The following is a 25990-nucleotide window of genomic DNA, read 5'->3' as shown; positions in this document are numbered from 1 at the left end:
TCACTAGAGACTCTAGCAAGAGCAGACATATGCACAAAGGCTGACTCCAAATATCCAGGTCTTTGTTTAATAAATTGCTGCAAAAAGAAGGAAACAGTAACAGGAAGAAACACGCAAATCCCCAGAAATTCCACAGACTCTTCAATGAATCGCTCATTTTAGCTCAAAATCACTTGTGAATACTTAGCTACGTGTAATTAGAACCCAACACCCCTGTGACTGCAACATTTCTCTGTGCCAGCAAGGAGAAGGTAATCAATGAGTTGACTGTTAGGAACTAAGTTAGGCCTCCAAATGGCTCTGTCCATATAAAGAGAGGCTTGTTGTTTTAGGAAAAAAGATAATGGTAGAAACAAAAAGCAGAACTCAGTCCTCATCCACGCTGAAACTACATATTATTTTCACCATATTTTAACACAAATATTAAATGTATTTATATGATGATAATACAACTCATTTCTTTCAAACAATATTGTATGCATATGTAATTAAAGTGTGTCATTTTACTGCCACAGGGCAAAGTCAAAGTCTCCTCCTCTTCCAATTATCATTATTGCCTTATAACCATCGTTTCACTGGGAGGGGAGATCACAGGAGCTAAGGATATTAATGAGCTGAGTCATTCACACACTTTTTGAATCATGTGAGAATCTAGTATAAAATTAGTCATTCCTGTAACTGAACCAAGATTCAGATAGATTGACTTTCTCCAAAACAGCCATTGTTAGATGTCTGCCTCCCAAAATAACACATACCCAGTGATTTACATTTTGGAAATGACACAGCCTTCAAAAGTTTATCACAGACACATACTAGTGATAAGCAGTTTGCTTTGTGTTCTGCTTAGTACTAGTACTCTAAGTATTCCAACTTTTTATTCCAAGTTTTAATTCATAGTGATCTAAGGTTATGGGACTGCTTTCATGCTAGAAATCCAGAGGGAATTGCCTCAATTGATCCTAGAACATTCATTCAACAAATAATTACTGAGTCCCAGTTGGGTGCTAGGCATTATGCTAAGCACCAAGACATTTATGGAAGTTGGCTCACACTTAATGACACACCACCAACCCAATTCGTCATGCACAGGGTAAATTTATATAGGCCAACACTGTCTCCACCTTTATATAGCAAAGAAAAACTTGGTAAAGTTGTCATTAAAAGGCATGCCCAAACTGAGAATCATCATGCTTTCACTGGGTATAACCTAATTGCATGTACATATGGACACACTATATTTTTCTAGAGTTTAGTATATTGCCTCTGTCCTATTTAAAAATCACACATACTAATGATGACCAGCATGGATCATACCCCTTCATCTCATGCCAGTTTCTGTTGCCAGTTGCACAACCTACACTGAACTCTATTGGACCAAATTATCTGTAGCTGAGTGTGTTTCCTAGTGCCATTATTTAGCATGGTTTTGACTTTTGACAAAACACTTAAGAGAGAATACTTCCTTGTTGAGCATTACGACACATCAAGTGGACTTCATGGTTTGCCAAGGTGTTGTAATACACTATTATTAAGTAGCAGCCAACCAAAATGGAAACACCTTTCCTCCTTCGAGCCTTTCGGAAAAATTGTGAAAATGAATAAGCTTAAACATAGGTAAGAATGTTATTTGTCTAGTTCTAATGGACCAGTCTTATTAGAACAGTTGTCTAACAGATGAAAGCTGAATGAGGCAACCTGCCATCTATGTGCATCTGTTATTAAACATTTATGCTGTTAAAAATTACTCCAATAAATTTCCCATGGCACCATGCCCACTATAAGACAATGACCAACCAGAATGGTTTATTTACACAGAATACAGCATTAGGATTCCCGTACTGGTGGAAAAGCAACCAAACTGATTTTACATCTCTGGCTTTTTGTGTTGTTTTGGCAGAAATTCACAGACACATACATTATTTATTTATTCATTTATTCATTCAATAAATATTTACTGAACATCTACCACATGTGGGAACCATGCTAGCCTTGGAGATGTTATAACAAACAGACTAAAGTGGTCGCCATTGTGCTCAGAGGTTTTTGGATCTAGTGGGGAAAACAAATATTCAAATAATCAAGCAGATTATCAAAAACTATAAAAAGTGTTGGGAAGGAAATATATCAAGTGCTGGGAGAACATATAGCAACATAACTATTCAGGATACCATTTCACAGGCAATCTTTTTAACAGTGCTCAACTTAAACACAGGTCATACTGAGGGCAAGGTGAAATGAGGATTATTAGTATTGTTGTTAACAACACTTTGCACTTACACAGCACCTTTCGTCTGAGTGGTTCAAAGCCTTATATACACAAAAATATCATTATCCCAATTTCACAGATATGAGGAATAGGCAGCTCGCAGTAGTTAAGCGTCTTGCCCAAGGTCATAGTGAGTCAGTGTCAGCCAGTTTCAACTTACTCAAACCCCCGTTCACCTTAAATGTTTTACTTTGCTTGTGCCTCCAAGTAACAACACAGAATAGGTTTAATTTTATGAAAACATACATGATTTCAGACATACATCCTAACTTTTAGTGGCCACTTGTCAGTCTTCGTATGAAAAGACACACATTCTGAATATGAAACTGCCTTTCCTATCCACCACACCTCTGCCATCCACAGAATGACTGAATGCCTCATTCATCACCATGGTATCTCACTCAAGACTTAACAGTGAAAGAGTACAACGATGGAATGATGCTAATGGGATTGCTGTTCTTACCACATACCCTATCATCTAGAAGATCATCTTTCAGAATGCTGAAATCATCTTCTGAAGATTCAGTTCCAAATAAAATTAGATAGGGTGGTGTCTCCCAAGATGCTCAGAACCAGTGAATAATAGAAAACATTGTTTCTCCCACAGCCATAATACAGGGCCCAGCAACCAAGGGACAGAAGCAGAATTAGTTACACATCTTCTCCTCCCCCTCATCACACCTAATGACCAACTTGCAATTCCCCCATCACTGTGACTCTGGTTCTGCTGGTTTAACAGTCTCAGCACCCAAGTGAAGAATGATTTCACCAAGGGACTCAACAATGCCTCCACTGATTTGGAAGCTTAAACTGCAACCTAGCAATTCTGAACTCCTCATGACACAGAACAGGGACAAAAAGGGAGGTGACAGAATTGGTTGTGTTAATGAATCTTGATTATCAAGGGTAAAGAAGATTGTTGCAACAGAATGAGAGAAGGGAGGTGTGTGTCTGGAACCTGGAACACCTCTTGGTTTGATCACATCTAGCGGTAAAAGGTAATGGAAGATAGAAACAACTCCATACAGGCAGGACCACCAACAACTCAAAGCCTCCTTCCCCACCCCTATGAATGACAGTCTAAAGTGTTGTCAGATAAAAGTCAGTCAGATAAAAATCTACAATTAGCTGAGAGCTGGCTGAGGGCAAAAAGAACATGGAATGAGTAGTGGAGGAAGAGAGTTAAAAATACCAACTTTGGATTCAGAACCAATAGCAAAAGCTAAGACTGAAGTATCTACTCATATTTATTCTTTGGTCTGACATAAACATATTTATGTTTTTAATCAATTTCCCCTTCTCCTTTTCTCCTAATGTTTTATAAAAATAAATTGCTGGCTCACTAGTTGTAGAGTGACATAAGGGAACCTTAACAAAAGGAATAAGCTCAGCTCAGATATCTTGGACTTCAAGCTGGAAACGGTACCTAGTAAGATGTATCATTCCCCCTTTTGGGGAGGGGGAAAGCATGTTTTTCACTTTTAGAAAAATAGCTGCAACACCTTAGGAGGAAACATTTTGTTGTTGCTGCCACTATATTTGTAAATTTAAGTCTGGGAAAAAAGTGTACACAGAGGTTGAGTAGCCAAGCTTACCTGTCTAGAACTGTTTGAACATTTATCCTAAATCTGGGAATTTCTCACTTTAGGAGTGATATTTCACTGCAGTAAGAACCAGAAATTCTCTCAGCTTTCCCTGTAGCAAGAATACAGATATGCCACCTCAGTCCTTTGTCTGTAAGACTTTAATTCTTGAGAATGACACAAGGGAGGTGCAGCACAGAGGGTGCTGGCAACAGACCCTGGAACCAGATTATCTAGGTCTTCAACCTTTAAATCCCAGTTCTGCCTTGTATTAGCTGTGTAATCTTGGGCAAGTTTCTTCACCACTCAGAAAATCAATTTCTTCATCTATAATCTACTTAACCTTTGAGTATTAAATGAATTAATGTAGGTAAAGAATTTAGAGTTTTAAAATACAGTAGCCAACATGGTCATTAAAATCTAAATTAATTAAAATTAAATAAAATTAAAAACTGAGTTCTCGGTCACACTGCCAAGTGCTCAAGTGCTCAAGAGCTCTCTCTGCATGTGGCTAGTGACTAACACACCACTCTGGACAGAGCAGATACAGAACATTTCCATCACTGCAGGAAGAGGCACTGGGAAGTGCTGACTTAGAGAATACTTTCTAGTACTCTGTAAGCACTCAAATGATAACAGCTGCTATTATTATTATTACTGGTATTCTTATGGTCACATTGTTGTTATTATTATTATTATAGCAAGTTTAAGATGTAGCCAGACAAAATCTGGTAGAAGAGATGAACAAGTAAGAAGCAATTTAAATGCTATAATCTGATCAGAATTAGCAGTATTAGTAGCAGCAGCTGCTCTCAACGATTTATTATTGGCAAGGTACTGAGGTAAGCACTTCATACAGATTATTTTATTTAACCCTCCCCCAAACAAATAACATTAGAGGTAAGAATGAATACATGCTATGCTATTGATTAGGAACTGAAGCTAAGGAGCGGTCTAATTACAAGGGGTTGAAGAGCTCAGTGTTGGAGCTAGGACTCACTGCATTAGCAGGTTTGTTGTATCGCTAAGTCCATGACATAACTACTACCCTAGACTTCAACTATTTACTTAGAGCCTATTAGGGCCACACACTGCTCCAGGTGCTGCGAACACAGTAGTCAAGAGACCCAGTTCCTGCCCCTGTGGAGTTTGTATTCTACTTGAGTAGAAGAATAATAAGAAAATATGTAACTAGCTAAATGGTAATAAGTGCCATGGAGAACAATTGAGCAGAGTGGAAATGAGTGAGCTCTTCTGTGATGGACGGTCAAGGCAGGCTTCAATGAAAAGATGACATCTGAACAAGAGACCTAAAGAAAATGAGGGGGTGAGCCATATAATTGGAGTCACAGTAAAAAGGGTTTGGGGAATAATAGGGGATGAGGTCAGAAGTATTAATCAAAGCAGGGTGCGAAGTGGGACAGATGACGGAGGGCTTTAGCTTTTATTCTGAGAGAGATGTGTGAAGGTTTTGCACAGAGTAGTAAGAACTTCTGATTTTCTTTTTAAAAGGGTCATTCTGGCTGTTAGGATGAGAACCACTTTAGGGGAGGAGGAGCAGAAGCAGGAGAGCAGTCAGTAGGCTGCTGCAGGCATCCAGGTAAAAGGTGATGATGGCATGGATTAGGGTGACAGTAGGAGAAACAGTGAGAGGTGGTCAGACTCTAAATACATGTTGTAGGTAGAAATAATAAGGTTGGCTGGGTGCAGTGGCTCATGCCTGTAATCCCAGCACTTTGGGAGGCCAAGCCAGGTGGATCACCTGAGGTCAGGAGTTCGAGACCAGCCTGGCCAACATGGTGAAACCCCATCTCTTCTAAAAACACAAAAGTTAGTCGGGCATGGTGGCACATGCCTGTAAATCCCAGCTACTCAGGAGGCTGAGGCAGGAGAATCGCTTGAACCCGGGAGGCAGAGTTTGCAGTGAGCCGAGACAGCGCCATTTGCACTCCAGCCTGCCCAAGAGGCCAAGAGAGCGAGACTGTCTAAAAATAAATAAATAAATAAATAAAGAATAAGGTTTACTGATGGACTGGATATGGGCTGTGAAAAAATTAAGGAACTAATGACAACTCTGGATTTTGGTCGAATTAAAAATGGAATAGTAATACTGCCATTTTCTAAGATGGGGAAGTCAGGAGGAACAGCTGGTTTTGGAGAAAAACAAGAGTTTAGTTTTGGAAGGTTAAATGTGCAATGCCTATGAGAATGAAATAAAGTGAAAATGAAGAGAAGACAGTTACACGTCTGGGATGTGGTTTTGGAGAGAGGACTAGGTTACAGCTACAAATGCTATGAAAAATGATTAACTTCCTGATGTTATGAGACCACATGACAGTAATCCACTTGGCAAACAGAGGTGGGATGGTGTCAGAGCAGGCTGCAAGAAAGGAGCTAGCCTCAGTCTGTGAAGAGTAAGAAAGGGTCAGCTATTTGGAAATGAAAAAAAAGCATTCCCAGCAGATAGTGTGTGCTAAGGCCAGAGGCAAGAGAACATTCAAAGAGCTAGTGTAAAAGAATGGTACAAAATGAGACTAGAGAGGTAAGGAGGAGTGTATACCATGTAAAGAAATTTGAGCTTAAATCTGAAAGTAACAAGGAAAAACTGAAGAAGGTAAAGTTATGGAAAAGTCAGGCAAAAAAAATCAAATGTTCACTTTAGAAAGATCTCGTGGGCTACCAGGTAAGAAATACAGGAGAAGAGTGCCCAAGGGGACTCTACCAGATAAGAAATACAGCCAGTGTGCTCAAGGGGACTGAAGACTGTGAACATGGGAATGGAGGTAGGTGAATTAATTTGAGAAGCAGGAAAATTTGGAGATGGAATGTAAAATGTGAGGAGCTAGGGGAAGTAAGGATGACAACAGATTTCTGATAGGAGAAACTAGGTGGATGACATTACCATTTACGAAGTTACAGAATCCCAGCAGAAAACCATGGGGAAAACGTCACTGTGGGACACTGAATTTAAGGAGCCTATAGCACATTTAAGTAGAGAATGTCAAATCTGTCATTAAGTTTATGTGTGTGGTTCTCAGATGAGAAATCTAGAATGGAAATAAAGATCTGGGACTCAGCAGCATAAAGACAGCAATTTAAGTTATGAGCATAGACGCTATTTCTCAGGAAGAGTATGCAGTGTGAGAAAGGGAGAAAATCAAAGAACGGGTAGGAATAGCAAGCTTTACTGAGTGAAGAGATGAAGTAGGATCTACCAAACAGATTATGGAGGAGTGGCCAGAAGCTAGAAGAAAAAACAGATGTGTTGTCATGAAAATCAGGGGAAAACAAAAATTCAGGAAGGAAGGAGCAGTTGTCAATAGCAGAGAGGTCAAATAAGAGAGCAACTGAACAATATTCTCTGGATTTGTTACTAGGTATGTAACCCTGGGTGAGTCACATAACTGTGAGCCCTAGCTTCCTCATCTACAGAAAAATGCTGTTATTATCTACTATACCTTGGTTGAGAATACATGGTAATGTGTATAAAGCACCTCAAACAGTGTTAGACATACTAGGCACTACAAATAGGCTTCATTCTTATTACCACATATCTTCTGTTTGTCAGACAGGCAGGCCAAAGTAACATGAAGAACAAGGGTTGAAAAGCACCAAACTATACCTACAGTCTGAAAGCCTGTGTGCCCTCCAAATTCATAGGATGAAATCCTAACCCTTAAGGTGACGGTATTAGGAGGTGAGGCCTCCGCGAAGAGATGAGAGCACGAGGGCAAAGCCCTCATTAATGGGACTGGTGCCATCATAAAAGAGGCCCCAGAGAGCTTGTTTGCTCATTCCGTCTTGTGAGGACATAGCCAGAAGGTGCCACCAAGAACCAGAAACTAGGCCCTCACAGATGCTGAACATGCCAACAACTTCATCATAGATTTCCCAGACTCCAGAACTGTGAGAAATACATGTCTGTTGTTCATAAGCTACCAGTTTATGGTATTCCGTTACAGTAGGCCAAATGGACCAAGACAAATGTCCATTTGTCTTTGAGAAAGGGCAACTGGAAGAAAAGACTCTAGACAGTCTTCTTCATTTTCTTCCACCCTCCTCCCAGTATTTCCTTTCTCACTCCTTCTAAATGCAGCTTATAACACAGAAATTCCCAAGAGCTTGTCAATGGAATCTATTTAAGCATATCTCAGCATTTATACAAAGAACAGTGTTTCCCTGCCATTCACTACAGTCTCCATGAGCTTGTGATATAGACATTATGCTCTTAGGAAGAGGCAGCTTAAACTCATGAGCAGTCCACAAAAAAATACAAAATCTTTCACAGAAATTAAACCCATCGATTAGTGATTTCAAAAGTTCTTCCAACAGGTTTTGAAATGATAAGCCAGGTAATGTTTATCAAATGAAATACCCGAACTGTATGATTACAGAGACCTTTGAACAACCAAACTGACTTTCAGCTTGGTTTTGACATTGACAAAATGAGTCAGAGAGAAGTTTCCCAGATGGCATTCAACATATATTTTCCTATCAAGGATTAAAGTTCTGTCTACCCTTTCCTGTCCTCACCTCCTCAAAGACATCACAGCATGTGGAAGTGAGAAAACTTCCCCCAATGCTTGCATTTCTAATGTAGAAAACATGTTCCCTAAAATTAAAAAAAAAAAAAAATCTTACAAGAAAAAAAAAAAGAATTCCACTGATTTTTCCCCCAAGTCTAGCCTAAACTATTCCCATCCCTTTAGCATAATTTCTTTCATAGCCTCTTTGCCTTAGGATTGACTTTGCAATTTTTTTTTTTTTTTTTGAGACGGAGTCTTGCTCAGTTGCCAGGCTGAACTGCAGTGGCACGATCTCAGCTCACTGCAACCTACGCCTCCTGGGTTCAAGTGATTCTCATGCCTCGGCCTCCCAAACCCAGCTAATTTTTGTATTTTTAGTAGAGATGGGGTTTCACCATGTTGGCCAGGATGGTCTCAATCTCCTGACCTCATGATCCGCCCGCCTCAGCCTCCCAAAGTCCTGGGATTACAAGCATGAGTCACCATGCCGGGCCTTGACTTCGCAATTCTTTTAATGCAACTCTCAATACACAAACCCTACATTATGTTCCCTTCCCTAACTGCTTATTCTGTTTTACATCAAATTCAAGATTTCTAGCAATCAAATTTCTAACCAATGAGAATCTCAACTTTCTTCTACATATTTAGATAAACCTCCCTTTACTACACAACTCAGTAGTGGTTGGTCATACCAAAGCTTATCTGGTGGTAAAGAGCCATCTTGCACTAGAATCAAAAGTTAGCTACTAAAGGCACAGTGAAAGAAGTCTGCCTTGCTCCAGTCTTTGTGTGAGAGTATATGTGGAGGGGAGATGAGGTGGGAGACAGTGGAGGATGAATCCACATACATGGTGCTCTTTTTTTGAGACATCTTACTCTGTCACCCAGGCTGGAGTGCAGTGGCACCTTTGTAACTCCCTGCATCCTTAAACTCCTGGGCTCAAGTGATCCTCCTGCCTTAGCCTCATGAGTAGCTAGGACTACAGGTGCATGCCACCAGGCCTGGCCAACTGTGTTATCTATCCTGAGGAACATAAAAGACTTCGCAGGAGAATGGAGATGGAATAGTGCTAACTCTCATGGAAGTCCTTTCTTATTGAGGCACTCCAAACCAGGAAGACCAGCCTTCCATAGCTGGGACCACGAGGAGTACCCCAGCTAGATGGCAGCACAAGTGTCTTCCCTGGGTCCTCTGGTCACACCCTCCACAACTAGAGGATCTTAAGAATCAAAAGAACGAATTCACCAAAAAGACAGGAAAATGTGAATTGTTTTCTTCCTTCTGTTCTTGCTAAGCATCCATTTAAAAAAATCTATTTAGGGCCGGGCGTGGTGGCTCACACCTGTAATCCCAGCACTTTGGGAGGCCAAAGCAGGGAGATCGCTTGAAGTCAGGAGTTTGAGGCCAACCTGGTAAACATGATGAATCCCCATCTCTACTAAAAATACAAAAATTAGCCAGGTTTGGTGGTATGCACTTGTAATCCCAGCTACTTGGGAGGCTGAGGCACAAGAATCTCTTGAACCCGGGAGGCAGAGGTTACAGTAAGCTGAGATATTGTCACTGCACTCCAGCCTGGTGACAGAGCAAGACTCTGTCTCAAAATAACACAACAACAAAACCTATTTAGTGTGACTACAGTAACTGAAAAGATAAGCAAAAACATCTATTTTGAGATCATAACATTTTTTCAAATCCATGAATTAATTAACTTCCAAAGTGCCATGAGTTTTCTAATAAATAGTAAGTCTGATTTCAAATCCCTTGTCTTTACACTCTACCTCATGTCTACAGCCCAGAATGAGGGCAATCCAAGCATATGAGGCTGAATCTTTTCCCTGTTATCACATCTCAGCCAACACAATGAAGATTATGAAATTATTAATACTCCATCAGTCTATTAATGCTCTTTATCCTTTACCTGCTGTGTTCACTCCCATCTAGCAGCCTATCAAATTCTCTGGCACTGCTTTCTCTATAATTAATATGGCTTCCTGATATTTGAAGTTACTTCCCACTAGCACACCTACCAAATTGCCTTTTGCCTTCTAATTCTCCTCCATTTAGAAAGATTTTCTGACTAAATGAAAATGAATTATATCCATCATAAGCCTAATAAAAAAACTGCTGTATTATAGAAAAAATAGAACAATAAAATAAAAACCACACTTAGATCCTTCCTAACATACACAGTACTTCTGAAAATAATGTATATAATTTTGATTCTCAGTGATTAGAGAGATTAAATTACTTCTCCAAGCCAAACGATAGATGACGGAACTGAGACAGTGTGGCCACCAAGTCTGCAAATAGGTAATACTATTTCATATTGCGCTGTAAGATAATATCATTAAACCACTATGTTTCCAGATGTGATGGCCACCCAGTAAAATCCAGATTTTCTAGTTATAATCCAGTTTCCTTAATTCTCCCATATATTTTACTCTGAAAGTGCTGAAGAAGGCACCACTCATTGGAAAATACCATCTTATATTAGAATGACATTTAAATGTTTTTAAACCAGCTTTCATATTCTGTTTTCCAATTTAATTTCACAACTACCTTGTGCATGAAGATGAAAAGAGGCAATTAATATTTTCTGAATGCCTGCTACATGAGGCCTCATCTTTTGAAGGCATAAATTAAGTACTTTACCTAAGTTATCTCATTTAATCCTTGCCACAGCCCTATGAGGAATCACTGTTCTCTTTTTACAGATAAGGAAACTGAAGGTTTATGAAGACAAGTCACTAACCCAGGGTCACACTGTTAGGCCAGGGAGGAACAAGGAGGAGGCTAGGTCTTCTGACTCCAATTGCAGTATCCTTTTCACTATTCAGTGAAACATTTTTACATGTCCCATATAATGCCACATACAGACCTTATCACTGTCTTCTATCTATCATGGAGACTTATCCCTCACTACTTGTAAGAATTGATCATGAACAAATCTGTAGGCTAACCCGGCAAGAAGAAAACAATTATTCAACTGGAGATAACTGAATACTGCCTGGCTCATAACAAGCACTGGAGATATGTTAGCTAGGCTTGCTATTATTATGGCAAGAACTGAATATTTTAATAAATATAAACATAAGCCATATCATTAAAACTAGAAAAAAGTTTATTTCATTTTTATTTTACTTTAAATTCCTAAAATTCCTTCATATTCACACCACTACCACTTCAAAAATATAACACAAACAGAAAGTTTTAAAGGAGTGAATAATACTGGCTCTTCAAAAGTTTTTATTTTTAATATAACCGTTACATATAACAATATTCTTTGCTTCAAATAGTTCTTTAATGCTAATAGAATCCCTCTCTAACACATGCCACATCAGTGTGGGGAGTCACTTTTTGTTTTGACTAAATTTCCCAAAACTTTACCTTTGGAAAATTTACAATAAGAGATGTACAAAATCATAAATATACTTTATAACCAAGACTCCCTAAAAACATTCTTACTCTCAAGTGAAAACTACAACTCAAAGTGAATTCAATGACCAGCATCCATCTTGAAACAGAACTGTCATGAAAACAGCCTTGAATACATGTCAAAACACTGAGGTTCAAGTCTCACCTCTTGAGACTAACCAAGTGATCTGAGCAAGTCCCTTAAACTTCTTGAGGCTCAGAGTCAACAATAGCCACCTTTCCTAACTTTGTAAGGTCACTGTGCTTATTAAAGGGATTGGGGACCTGAAAGGGCTTCTCACCCTTTCACTGAGGGAAAGAACGTTGGTTTCAGAATTTCAGTCAAAGGGCCAGGAGACTGGAGTATGAACTGATGATATTTACAAATCTGGCTTAAGCAAGCCCTGTGCAAATATTAAATAAGTGGGGAAGCTAGAAGAGAGGTGGATTATCTTATCCAGACCTGGGCTAAGGCCTCCAACATACTTGAAACAAACACCAAGCTAATGGGCTGTTAACAGCTTTATAGAAATTGGATCACAATGAACTATTTATGGTTAAATCTCTTTTTTCCTTTTTTATTGGCTAGCCGGAAACACAATCACTGACTGTCATTTCTGTGGGAAACTGTGTTCCAGAATTTGATTCAGAGATCTAAACACTGGGAATGTATCTTTCCTCCTCCAAGAGCTAACAGGGACTCCCTTCCCATTCTTGTTGGTAGAATCAGGAAGTTTTTTTCACTCTTCATTTTTGTGGCCATTCAGATACAGGTTGTCAGATGAGGACTGTATGTGGTAACTATATAACCACCTTTCAATTTTGTGGGGCAGGGGGGTAGTCAAAACACTCCTATCTACAATCTCGTTTTATCTACAATTGCCCAATGAGGTACGTAGGCCAAGTACTATTATTACCCCATTTTAGAAATGAGGAAGCTGAAATACAGAAGTTACGTGACTTGTCCAAGGTCACAGCCTTGTAGAACATGGCTTAGAAGCCAGATCTTTATTTCCCAGCTGGACATGCTTATCAAGCAAATATCAACTGCTTACAAAATGGGAAGAGGGAAGTAAAGGTGATTATGGCTTATTCAGACTTTATTTTTAACTAATTATATCGGGCTCTGTGAATTTTTATTAATTTCACTTTTCATTGCTGTCTGATGAGTTAGTCATGAAAACCATCAGATCAGAAAGTATAAATTTTTAAATTGTTTATTTACTTTTATTTTTCAATTTTTTTGTAGAGTCAGGGTTTTTCCATGTTTCCCAGGCTAGTCTCAACCTCCTGGGCTCAAGCAATCCTCCCACCTCAGCCTCCCAAAGTGTTGGGATTACAAGCGTGAGCCACCAAGCCTGGCCTTAGAATGTATACACTGTTTAACATTATTTCTTCATTGCTATATACAGATATTCAACTTTAAGTGTTTCATAATAAAGTGACTCAGTGACAAAGCAGGCCCAGTCTACACCAGTCACTTGTTGAACTGTTACATGAGATTTATGCAAAATTCTGAGGGGGCAGGATGGTAGGCAGGAATAAACCTTTACGAAAAAGATGACTAAAGTCAAAAGGTAAATGTGAATCTTATATACTTTTTCCTTCCAGTTTAAGCTGTGAGTTGGGAAAATAAATATAAGGAAAGTTTATCACCATTTATTCCAAGTTTAGGTGGTTTAGAGGAGTTCACCAATTTAAATCAGCCTGTGGTAGGTGTTTTTGTGGTAAGAGAAAGAAGTTAAAAGTTAACAGGACAGAACAGTAAGACCTTGCCCTTATATAGCACTCTTACCTCCCAAGTACTTTTACATAATGTTATCTCATTTTTTTAATCAAGAAATCACTTTAAGATAGGAGGGGCAGATATTATTACTAAGCTGATTTTGCAAGCGAGCATAGAGCCTATGAAAATTGCTTATGGCCACACAGCTATTGCAGGCACAGAAAAAAAAAACTCATTAATTAAATTTAACTCTAACACTGGACAATTTACCATTGTAATAGGACCATATATGACACTTTACATTATAAAGCCAAAACAGTTTAATTCTATATTCTGAGAGCAGTTCCATTATTACTATAAACATGTAGTATAACATGTTCAGTTTCACCTACATTATTTATAGGTGCTTTAAGCAGTAACAAGAATTTCTTTATTATTATTATTATTATTATACTTTAAGTTTTAGGGTACATGTGCACAATGTGCAGGTTTGTTACATATGTATCCATGTGCCATGTTGGTGTGCTGCACCCATTAAGAATTTCTTCCAAGAGAAAATTGAGCATATGATGTTTTTGCTGAAGCTTTTAATTTTTATTTTTAAACAATTAAAAATTTTGTTTACCAACTTTCTGAGAAGTATTGCTACAGCTTTTCAAAACATGGCCTAACTATACTTCATGTGTCAAATTCCATTTCTGATTTTGCAAAAGAACTGTTTGAGCACATCCAGAATTTATTCCACTTAAAGTTCCTATTTAGTATTTCATGTGGGCTTCTGTTTCATATAGGGGGCTAAAATAAGCCTCAGGGTGACAGAGAGTGACCTGATGGGTAGAGAGGACTTGCTTCGTGGTACCAACAGCACTCCAAGAACCACAAATAGCCGAGGCAACTGGAAGGTAGGCAGAGAAGCATGTGAGACCTTGCAGGTATCAGCCAAGGGTAAGGTAAAAAGCCAACAAGTCAGAATGTCTGGAAATCAATCCTGTGGTGCAATCATATTCTACTATTCCTGGTTACTGTTTCCGATTTTTTTTTTTTTTTTTTTTTGAGACATTGTCTCACTCTGTCACCCAAGCTGGAGTGCAGTGGTGCAATCTTGGCTCACTGCAACCCCTGCCTCCTGGGTTCAAGCGATTCTCATGTCTCAGCCTCCCAAGTAGCTGGGATTACAGGCATGTACCACCACACCTGGCTAATTTTTATATTTCAGTAGAGGTGGCGTTTCACCATGTTGGCCAGGCTGGTCTCAAACTCCTGACCTCAGATGATCCAACCGCCTCAGCCTCCCAAAGCACTGGAATTACAGGTGTGAGCCACCACACCCAGCCTTTACTGTTTCCAATTTTAAGTAATACTGACTTGATCTTTCTGAATATCAGCTTCCACGAGAAGATGATTAAATGATTATTTGAAGATGAAATAAAGGATAAAAGAGATCATTAAATTTAAAACTATTCATAATCACTGACTGCATTACTCCATCCCATGATAAATAAACATAATGATTTTCACTAAAGAGTGCTGTATTATTAGACTTTTTTTTATAAAAGGAAGTCCAGAAAAAAATAAAATTCTTAAAGCTTTAGTGGTTTAAATATCACACTGGCCACAACACAAAAGAAGGAAAGTGCCACCATTACCAGAAACTTGATGCTGTGAGAGAGAAACAATGGAAATCCTCTCTATTCTCCCAAGGACAGTTCACTGGGCACTGGCTCCACTGCACAATGAAAGAACTTTTCCTTACCAGCACAGTTGCAAACTCACACAGGGGCTTGAAAAAATAAAATCCATTCACATACTCTCCATTTATATCCTTCTTGCTCTCTCGCTTGTCAGCAACGTATAGAGATTACACACTTGAACCAGAGCTGACAACCTGCATGTGATACATCAGAGGCATAAATCCAACACATTTTTCTCTCCAAATTACTTTTTCAAATGAGTGTTACTAATAAAGTAAATAAAAAATACTTAAAGATGTAAGCAAGATAGTTTAATAAACAGCATGATTGTGTACTCGTATACAGAGAGAAATACATTTTAGGGCTGAATTTCCTCAGTCTTCATTTAAATAAAATGTCTAAGAAAACATTGAAAGTTATTCCTGAATTAAAAACTGTGAATGTTTACTTGTTGTCTGGTTCTTATCTCTAGAATAACCCCCTCATCACTATTAATGATCACATATTAAAGGGTGCAGTATCTTTTTCATTGTTATAGACATAGGGAGGGTGACTATCAGGGAAGTTCAAACGCAGCTGGCCAAATGTCACGTTGTTCACTGGCCTCTGCATTGGCCTAGTTCCCCTGATTCTGAACAATCCTTTCTGGTCACAGTGCTGACTATGAGCACTAAGTTCCATACCCCAAGCCACCCCCAATCCCTTCCAAGGAAAGAGGCCCTTCCTTCAACCTATCTCGGAACATCATCTCTAGCCTTTCCCGATGGTTTCCTGCTGCCCACTCTACTCTCCAAACTTGAACTCAAAATTCTCTTTCAGACAGTATTTGAATTTGGTCCAGGGAAATGAGTTCTTTACAGAACGTTCTAGGCAACCTTATAAATTAGTGTGACAGAACCATTTTAGGTGCTTTCATGCTATCACTTTCATCCTTACTGGAACTCTATGACCTAAATTATCATCCCTACTTTCAGAAGAAACTGAGGCTCAGAGTTAGAGTGCATAAAAGCCAGAACTTAAGCAAAGACTCTTTTCCCTTACTCTGAATTTCCTATGCACGTTTTTATTGTCTCTGTCAAACTATTTCACCGTTAAAATTTTTTCGCAGCTATTTGTTTACATCTGTCAAGAGGCTTTTGTATCTTTATTGGACTAAACATACTATTGGCACCAACTGAACAATTTTTTCTTTTTTTTTGAGATAGAGTCTCACTCTGTCACCCAGACTAGAGTGCAGTGGTGCGATCATGGCTCACTGCAACCTCTGCCTCCTGGGTTCAAGCGATTCTCCTGCCTCAGCCTCCCAAGTATCTGGGACTATGGGCATATGCCACCACACCCAGCCGATTTTTGTATTTTTAGTAGAGACGGGGTTTTACCATGTTGGCCAGGCTGGTCACAAACTCCTGACCTCAAGTGATCCACCAACTGAACAATTTGAGACTAATAAGCAACTCCAGCAGTCCACCCTTATCCACAGGAGATACATTCCAAAACCCCCAGTAGATGCCTAAAACCCCAGATAGTACCAAACCCTGTATAGCCATGCACTGCTTAACGATGGGGATACTTTCTGAGAAATGAGGCAATGTTGTGGAACATCACGGAGTGTACTTACACAAACCTAGATGGAATAGCCTACTACACACCTGGGCTCTATAGTAAGCCTATTACTCCTAGGCTACAAACCTGTACAGCATGTTACTATACTGAATACTGTAGGCAACTGTAACATGACAACTATGTATGTATCTAAACATATGTAAACACAGAAAAAGTACAGTAAAAATACGATATTATAATCTTACGGCACCACCATCATATGTATGGCCCCTCGTTAACTGAAATATTGTTATGTGGTTCATGACTGTATGACTATGTTTTATCCTACAAATACATACCTACAATAAAGTTTAATTTATAAATTACACACAGCAAGAGATTAACAGTAACTAGTAGAAAAATAGAATTATAACAGTATACTGTAATAAGTTATGTGAATATAATCTTTCTTGCTCTCAAAATGTCTTATTGTACTGTACTCATCTTTCTTCTTGTGATGACGACAGGACACAGCAGCAAGGCACAAGGTTTCATCACACTACTCAGAACGAGGTGCTATTTAATTTATTTATTTGAACTATTTCTGTAATTTTCTGTTTAATAATTTTGGACCAGAGATGGCCACAGATAACTGAAACAGTGGAAAGTGAAACTGTAGACAACCAGTGACTACTGTGCTTTCAACTCCACGCTGAAAAATGCATTCATTTTACACTGAATCTTAACATTTACTGATCCATTCCCCAGTCCCAGTTCAGTCTATTTCCCCATCTCTCTTCTGCAGTTAGCCTATTCAGCACCACTGCCAATTAGTGGGGAAAGGCCTAAACCTCAAGCTTTTTAATACTTATTAATTACATGAAAAGTGTGAGGTTGGAAGGAAGCTAAATTGACATCTAAAATGAGGGTTTAATGCTGTATGTGGACTATGTACAATGTCAGAAATAATCAGGAGTTTGCTGTGTTAAGGAACATTCATATCATTTGGGTAATTCAAAGAATTAGCTGCTAGGATGGCCTGGTGCCACTGAGGCTAAGGTGTTTAATAATCACACTGGGTGCCTCAGTGCCTACCTGGAGTGCTGTGGCAAGCCTGGCCCTTCAAAGGTCCATATGCGTTTCCTGCCCATTCTGCTGCTCCTGTGTGTCTCCTGCCTCTTCTGTAAGCCCCTCTCTTCTTTTCCTCTCAAACATTTCCTTCTCTCCTCTCTCTCATATCATCACTGCACAGAGGGGTCTTCTTTGCTTCAAACACAGACTAAGCATTCACTGCATGTTTTTAAAAACTGTCCCTTCCTTACTGTTGGAGAAATGCAATGGAGAAAGGGCCTGGCCCTTTCCTGACCTTCAACATGGAAACATCTTTAAGGCTCATTTTGGAAGGGAGTTTGACATACTTCCCAGTTTTCTGGATGCCACAAAAAACTCTGCCACAAAGTGCTGGACCTATCTCATAGCCTCCTTCATAAAATTAGGGGGTTGAAACTACAGCAGCACTTCCCAAAGTGGGTTCTGAAGAATATCAGTCCCTCCTCCAGAGAGATGTTCTAGTTAACTAAGTTTACAACATTTCTAAATATCCTCTTCCTTTGGAGAATCACGTTGCATAAAAGCACATTAAAGGCTTTGGAGTCTTTAAGGAAATTCTTTTAATCAAGCATTCCCCAAACTTATTTGACCACAAAATCCTATTCTCCTATTATACTTATTCACATCCTGATTAATTAGTATTACGGAGCAAACTCTTGAAAATGCTGCACTAGAGGCACATTAAGGCCCAGTAACAGTTTTATAATTCTGATTAAAACCCAACATTTAATAACTCCAAAACACTATGATGGATTTCTATGAAGTAACCATGAAAATCAGTCTCAATATAACATATTTTCACCTATTAGCAGCTATGTTACTTCAAAACCTAAGAAATTTTATATCTAGATTATTTCTTATAGAGGTAATTCAATTAATGGGATACTATATTCAGAACTAATTGTCTCAATCTCTGTTTATTAGGCAAAATGTTACCGAACACAACCTTAATTTGAGAATAACTGTACAGGGAGTTCTAAACCACTGAAATAGAAGTTAATTACCAGTAATCACAGAAATAGACACATTCCAAGTGTCTGAAGAGTGAATAACTAAAGTCAACTTTCTTTCTCTGGTTAATTTCCACACCTGAGCAATGTTCCTACAGATGAAAAGCTCATATATAACTCATTTGAAAAATTTTGATAAGAAACATGTTAAGAGTTGTCTATCACTGTAGAATGCCACATGCAGCGAGTAGAGAAGCGGTGAGTCTCCCAGTACTTTCCCCTCTGGTTCGAAGAGCTTTTCACTAATTTCACTCTCCTGTCACCTCCTACCTTTTTGCTACTCTGCTGACAACAGCAATTTATCTCATGCTCAGGAATCTTCTGTCCTCAAATTTTATAGCCACCGAACGAATTTCCCCCTCCTTCTTTTGTCAACGATTCACAATGCCTAATAGAGTGGGGTATATTCTTATATTCAGTCAGTAAGTGGTCACATATAATAGGTTACATCCTGTGGCCTAGAACTGTTCTCAGGTACCATAAAATAAATTATTAGCTTTCTAAGGGAGAAATTCTTCCCAAATTTGGTTTAACTAAAATGGTAACTTCCAACCTGCAAGATACCCTACAGGATTTCATGTTAAAGTGGTGGATATTAAGGTAACTGCACAGTAAGAAAAAGGCACAATTTACCAGGTGATGAAGGGTGAACAGCAAGGAGGCACAGGGAAGTGCTATGTCAAAAACAGTCAAAACTAGTTGCATAATGACAGAGCTCAGATAAACTATACCTTTGACCCACCTTGTTCCTTTATAATATCTAAGATTGCTTTGGTTTCAATAGCATACATCAAGTACATTTCCTCTCTTCTAGCTCTCAACACATTAGTTTTAAAAGGCATATAAAATGTTCAGGTTAGCATATCAAGTGAAAAACCACACTACATAGGGCATATCCATGAACGGATTTATAAAAAACAATACAAATGGACCAACCTAGCACCTACCTGCTCCAGTTAAGAAGAAAAATATTCTCCCTCACCAGGCTTCTAGTAGGAATTCTTATAAAATACTGACTTAAAAAACAAAAAAACAAATATGTAGCTGTAATCCAATATAAATGCTTTAAAATCTTATACAATTTATAAGATGCAAGAGCATAAAAGAGGGTACTAGAGGAAAGTGAAGACATACTTGGATTTTTCAATAAATTAACATCCAGAAGCAGCACATACCAAAAGAACAATATACAGGTAAATTCTGAAAATTCTTTATCTTTTTGAAAATTCTTTTAAGAGATAAAATGTCTTAAAGTAAAACTACACAACTAAGGATCATAATGAAAACAATAAACGCTGAAGTATAATGTGACTCTCAAGCTTTAGTTACTTTTGCTAAACTCTGAGACTATACTGGTCACCAAAAACATTTTTTTTTTTTTTAAAGAGATGGAGTCTTACTACGTTGTCCAGGCTGATCTTGAACTCCTGGGCTCAAGTGATCCTCCCACTTCAGCCTCCCAAATAGCTGGAACTACAGGCGTGTGCCACCACACCTAGCTGAGAGGATATATATTTTATCATCAATTGCTAAATATATATGACAGTAATCTCTGAACTTGTTGGGCCATTCTCATTTAGCTACATTCCCACCATTTTCCCTGCGAGAATTAAGGTTAGAAAAACATTGCAAGGACTACTGCCATGATAGTGGTTGGATTTGTCACCTCTTATTTGAAAAAGCACATACCTAAAAATGGATGTGAGGATTCCCTGAACTAAACTGGTGTTCACTCTCCAAACCTACCCTGAGCAATTTGAAGCCCACAGTTTGGAACTATAGGTTTAGTTTAAAACAATCATAAACATATAATCAGAAACACACAGTACTACCACTGGTTTTATTCAATAGTCAATAAAAAGTCTCATTTTAAGAAAGATAACCCCTGTTTAAGAAGTAGGATATTGATAATAAAATAATTCTTAAATCAACTACTGCCATGACTTGCATTACTAAGCATAGTTCCTGGCACATAGTAGGCACTCAAAAATCTATTAATAAACGAATCACTGACCAATCTTAGATAGGTTACTCAACTATTCTATAAACATTAACTTTCTCTATAAAAAGGTAGGGCCTTCTCTGGCCTAATTTTCACAATAAGTCTTTGGATTGATTAAGGCACTCTGAAGCTGGCATCAAGACAATCAGAAATAAGATGCTTCCATTTCATGCAAAAGTTACACAGAATATATCATATTTCCCATGTTGAGACTCATTTGACTTGAATCTTAAATATCATTTCCTCCAGAAGGAGTCTCCCAATTCTTCCCTGCCCTGAAGACATTATTGCCCCTGGGTTATTAACTCTCCCTGAATGCTTTATTTTTAATTTGTAGCACACACCACAGCAGTAATTAAATAACATTTGTAAAATATTTGTCTTCTGTTCTGGATTTCGCATATCCTGAGGTCAAGGTCACATGGACTTTGCTGATTGACTTCCTATTTCTTGCAACTAGAAGTGCCTGGCACATGGCTGTTCAGTAAATGTTTATTCAAACATTTATTTGAGTATTTATTCAAATGTTCATAAATTTATTCATTTATTTATGAAAACTGAAAAACAAAAAGCCAGCCAATAGTGTCTCTTCAATGTACTCAATAAAAGCATAGAAAGCAAGGGAGGAAACATTAGGTCATCAGAAGTCTAGTGTTCAGAACATCATTCTGTTCTCAATATGAAACTGAGAAAACAGTTTTTCCGTGGCAGTAATAGTGATTAAAAAAAAGTATGTATCTGTGTACTGTCTTATAGCTCTAAATATGACATGTTGGTCTTATGACTGAAAATATCAAAAAAGTTCATATGGAACTCTCTGCGGATCTAAATGCAGTTTTTAAAGAATTGTGACAGGTATAAAACCCATTTAACCTGAAAGTTTTTATAAACGACTCAGAGACTATCTGAGAATTCTTTTAGTGTTCACTGCATAATATTCTCTCAACAAATTAGCTGGAATGAAGTCCTTTTTTTAACTTTCAGAGCACTAAAATAGATGCTAGTTCCAAACAAAATCTTTGGGCACTGTGGACTATAGTAGTCCTGTTTTCTTGAGAGACAATGGAAGGCAACCCAAGAACTTCTGCTAATTGCCAAAGGGACTTCCCAGGGATTGTTGGTAAGTTGACCCATACCTCTGAGGTTCCAAAGAAAACTTCCAAAACTTTTCAAAAGGAGCATAATCTTTAGAATTCTGGGAAGATGAGAGTGGAAGAGAGATGTCTATTTAAATAATAAACTCAAATGCTCTTTAATGATTAAAAAAGTTTTTAAATCAACTTTCTATGACTATGTAAAAATTCATAAACAGAAAGACCACAGGGTAGATTCAAATCTAGACAAATATTATAGTAACGGAAGTATCGCAGTCTGCAAAGGTCTATGACAGAGCAGTGGGTTAAATGGAACTTGTATTGGTTCCCATTATTTGCCTTTTAAAAAAATAATCTTATTTTAAACAACTCATTCATTCTAGAGGCCATGAACACCTCGTGCAATAATTTAAGTAGCCTATACTTAATCCTATATGACTCTTGAATTCCAGAACAGGACAGGTCAAAGCCAAAAAAAATACCCTGAAATAAAGTGAGTAAAACAAAATACTTGCTTTTTAGAAGATTTTGTTCCATCTCTCCAAGGAGTTCTGTTTGGAAATCTGAGTTTGCAATAATATATTATCTTACAGCCCCATCAAATTTGATGAATGCCAAAGCATTTTGATTTACATTATCTAATCTGATTCACATAATCGTTCTGTGAAATACACAGGCCAGGAATTTCACAGACAAAGAACATGAGGTTTCAAGAGGTTAGGTTTCTTGACCAGGGATCATAACTTAGAAAGTAGAAGAACCAGGGCTGGAAAAGCTTCAGATCCCTAGATCATTGCTGTTTCTAAACAAGTATATTATCCTGGCCCCTCCCAAGCTGCTGTTCATTCTTATCCCTCACCAAAACAAGCAATAGGATAGCAGTACCCTTAGCTTCAAGTACATAAAGTGATGTAAAACATTTCCCTCAAAATGGTCATATCCCCATACAATATCAAGTCTTAGAAACCTTATGAAATTGTGATTTATTATTCTTGGTCTGGTATCCAGCTTGCATAGAAAGCATACCTTTGTATCATAAAAGAAAAATAAATATGTTTTTTCCTCCTATAAAAGAACAGAGACCTTCCTGATAAGCAACAGAATCACTAAATCCAAGTTGTTCCAGTCTATTCTAGTGTGAGGTGAGGGCTGAAAAGTGAGATAAAATCTATCTTCCTTGTTCGAGGATAATGAGATGAAACCTCAAGATGAAAGAAATGTTGTTAACTACTGAATGTGAGAAAGAGTGAGAAGTTTTACACTTTTTTTTAAATGAGTGACTCGACGTCCTGAAGGGGGAAAAGTTCAATTCTTTTTTTTTTTTTTAATAGAGTCTCGCTCTGTTGTCCAGGCTGGAGTGCACTGGCGTGATCTCGGCTCACTGCAACCTCCACCTCCTGGGTCCAAGCGGTTCTCCTGCCTCAGCCTCCTGAGTATCTGGGATTACAGGTGCATGCCACTACACCTGGCTAATTTTTGTATTTTAGTAGAGACGGGGTTTCGCTATGTTGGTCAGGCTGGTCTCAAACTCCTGACCTCAGGTGATCCGCCTGCCTCAGCCTCCCAAAGTGCTGAGATTACAGGCGTGAGCTACCGCGCCCAGCCAAGAGTTCAATTCTTGATGTAAAAATACCTTAAGTATCTGCAAATCCTAGAGTTTAATAGGGAAAAAAAAATCAACATAACGTTCTTTGACTCCAAAATCTTGTTTTCTTATATGTAATATACACTATGCTATTGCATTTGCACAGTATGAAAGTTAAAGATAGAAAGGCTTATCAAGTAAGTGCCACATAATGTAAGGGTCAAAGCAAGATTGATCCATACAACAAGCCTAACTCTAATCTTTGGCAGTAAACACTTGACTTTCTTCTATAAAGTCCGCCTTGTTCTTTTAAGTCAGTGGTTTTCACCCTTGAATGCACATTAGAATGAGTTTCTAAAAAATACTGGTGTCCCAATCCTGCTCCAGACTAATGAAATCAGAATCTCTGAGAGTTCAGAAACTGGCTGGTTCTAGGGCTCAGCTGAAATTGAAAGCCTCTAGTCTAAGTGCCATCCAGTTTCAAATATGATGTCAACATAACAGCACTGTCATATTTTCCTATGGAAGAAATATTCATAAGACCAGGACTAACAGTCACAATAGCCAGAAACATCAAAATTTTACAAGCTGAATGAGTTTATTATTTGGATATAGGTGATATTCTTAAAGTTAGTCAGATACTATAGTTAAATACTAACCATTAAAAAAAGCTTACTATAACTATATAATGCTCATTTCATTGGCTTAGGTATTAAACATTATTTAAAAATGTATCTTCTACTGAGTGATCACCGATCTTGTAAAATACTTGATTTTTGGAATTTTCCCATAGCTGTAAGTAAGAAAAGGCAAATAACGAAACCAGAAATACAAGACACCCTATTACACAGGTATACAAAATCAGTTCAACAGGGAGTTTCCACTGCTCAGAGGACAAAGGACTTCTCAGAAACATTACTGCAATCGTATTGCTCATTTCTTACTCAACACAGTACTACTGAAAAGGATGTTGCTATGTTCCCACCTTAACTGCCTTATGTGTTGTTCCTGTGACAGCTGGAGTCAACAACGATAAGTTTGGCTTCTGGAAAAACCAAAATACTGATCTTCTTTATTTTTAAACTTGCTCTAAAACTCTTCCATATTAACTGATTCTAAGAATTTGGCAATAGATGCATATTAAAGTTAGAGAATGAGTAACTAAACCTGGTCTCAATTGTATGTTTAAGCAAATAGAACAATAAAAACAAGGTACATGCAATTTTTAGGATTTTATAAAAATCTCCTCACATTCAAAGGAGGCTTACACTAAAATTTTGAGACAAAAAATTGCAAGCAATCTAAAATAGATTTAATATGCTAATCAACCTAAGTGGCCTAGCCAGGAAAATACTTAGGATTCCAATTTTATGAGACTTCCAAATTTAGAGGAATTTAATAGCTGCTACACTAAGGATAAGGAAACATTAAAGATTAGAGAAGAATTTTGATTTTGTGTTTCTACTTCTCAGTCAGTGAGTTGTAACCAAATATATAACCAGGGAGTGGCATAAACTTACATGATTTATTGTAGATTGAACAGCCTTTACATAATGGTTTAGTTGCCGATCCATTGTAGCAAATTCAACCATTGCCTTGTCCATACTATATTCACTACTCACTTCAGCTGAAAGAAAAAAAAATTGCAATTATTATTTTCCACTTAAAATGCCATATCTGGAAAAAGTTGCATCAATATAATCTACATCAGTCAATGGTCTAAATAATTTCATAGAGGTATTACATCTTTTAAAAAAACCTCCTCACCATATGATGCTTCATTCAAAATTCTAAGAATACACTCGGTAGAAGACAGCTCAAAGGCAGTGGTAGGTTGGAAAGAAGAAAAGACTTGTATTCAGGAGTTCCAGGCTGTGCCCTTACTTACATGATCTTAAATCAATCACTACACTTCTCCCAGCCTCAGTTCCCTCATCCATTAAGCAGCTCAGTCTTATATCTGTTGCATAAACTGTGAAGGATTGTTAAAGGTCAAATAGGGAAGATTCTCACTTTTAATAACACTGAGCTAGATTATTTGGACCAATCTTCCTAATGAAAACAATCAAAGATAGCAGCCGGACGCGGTGACTCACGTCTGTAATCCTAGTACTTTGGGAGGCCGAGGCAGGCAGATCACTTGAGGTCAGGAGTTCAAGACCAGCCTGGCCAACATGGTAAAACCTCGTCTCTATTAAAATACAGAAATTAGCCGGAAATTGCTTGAACCCAGGACATGGAGGTTGCAGTGAGCTGAGATCATGCTACTGCACTCCAGCCTGGGCAACAGAGCGAGACTCCGTCTCAAAAAAAAAAAAAAAGAAAAAAGAAAACAACCAAAGATATCAGATACAGCAGAAAAAAAAAATCTTAAAAACAAGAGTCACAAGGTAATAAGAAATAACCAGGGCAAAATCTAGAATAAAACAAAAATGAG

General features: G+C 38.1%; 1 protein-coding gene across 3 annotated transcripts in view; it reads right to left on the bottom strand.

Moving 5' to 3' along the window:
* The window catches only part of NSMCE2 (NSE2 (MMS21) homolog, SMC5-SMC6 complex SUMO ligase), a 288122-nt gene that overhangs the window by 197685 nt on the left and 64447 nt on the right, over positions 1-25990 (bottom strand). For all 3 annotated transcript variants that reach the window (XM_003256196.2, XM_030795270.1, XM_030795272.1), the window contains exon 4: positions 25074-25180. In XM_003256196.2, coding sequence (XP_003256244.1) covers positions 25074-25180 — 107 coding nt within the window. The remainder of the gene's footprint in view (positions 1-25073; positions 25181-25990) is intronic.

This window comes from Nomascus leucogenys, chromosome 16 (assembly GCF_006542625.1).
Source record: "Nomascus leucogenys isolate Asia chromosome 16, Asia_NLE_v1, whole genome shotgun sequence".
Classification (NCBI taxonomy): Eukaryota; Metazoa; Chordata; class Mammalia; order Primates; family Hylobatidae; genus Nomascus; species Nomascus leucogenys.
The sequence above is the reverse complement of the archived record's forward strand: the minus strand, read 5'-3'. Positions and strand labels throughout refer to the sequence as shown.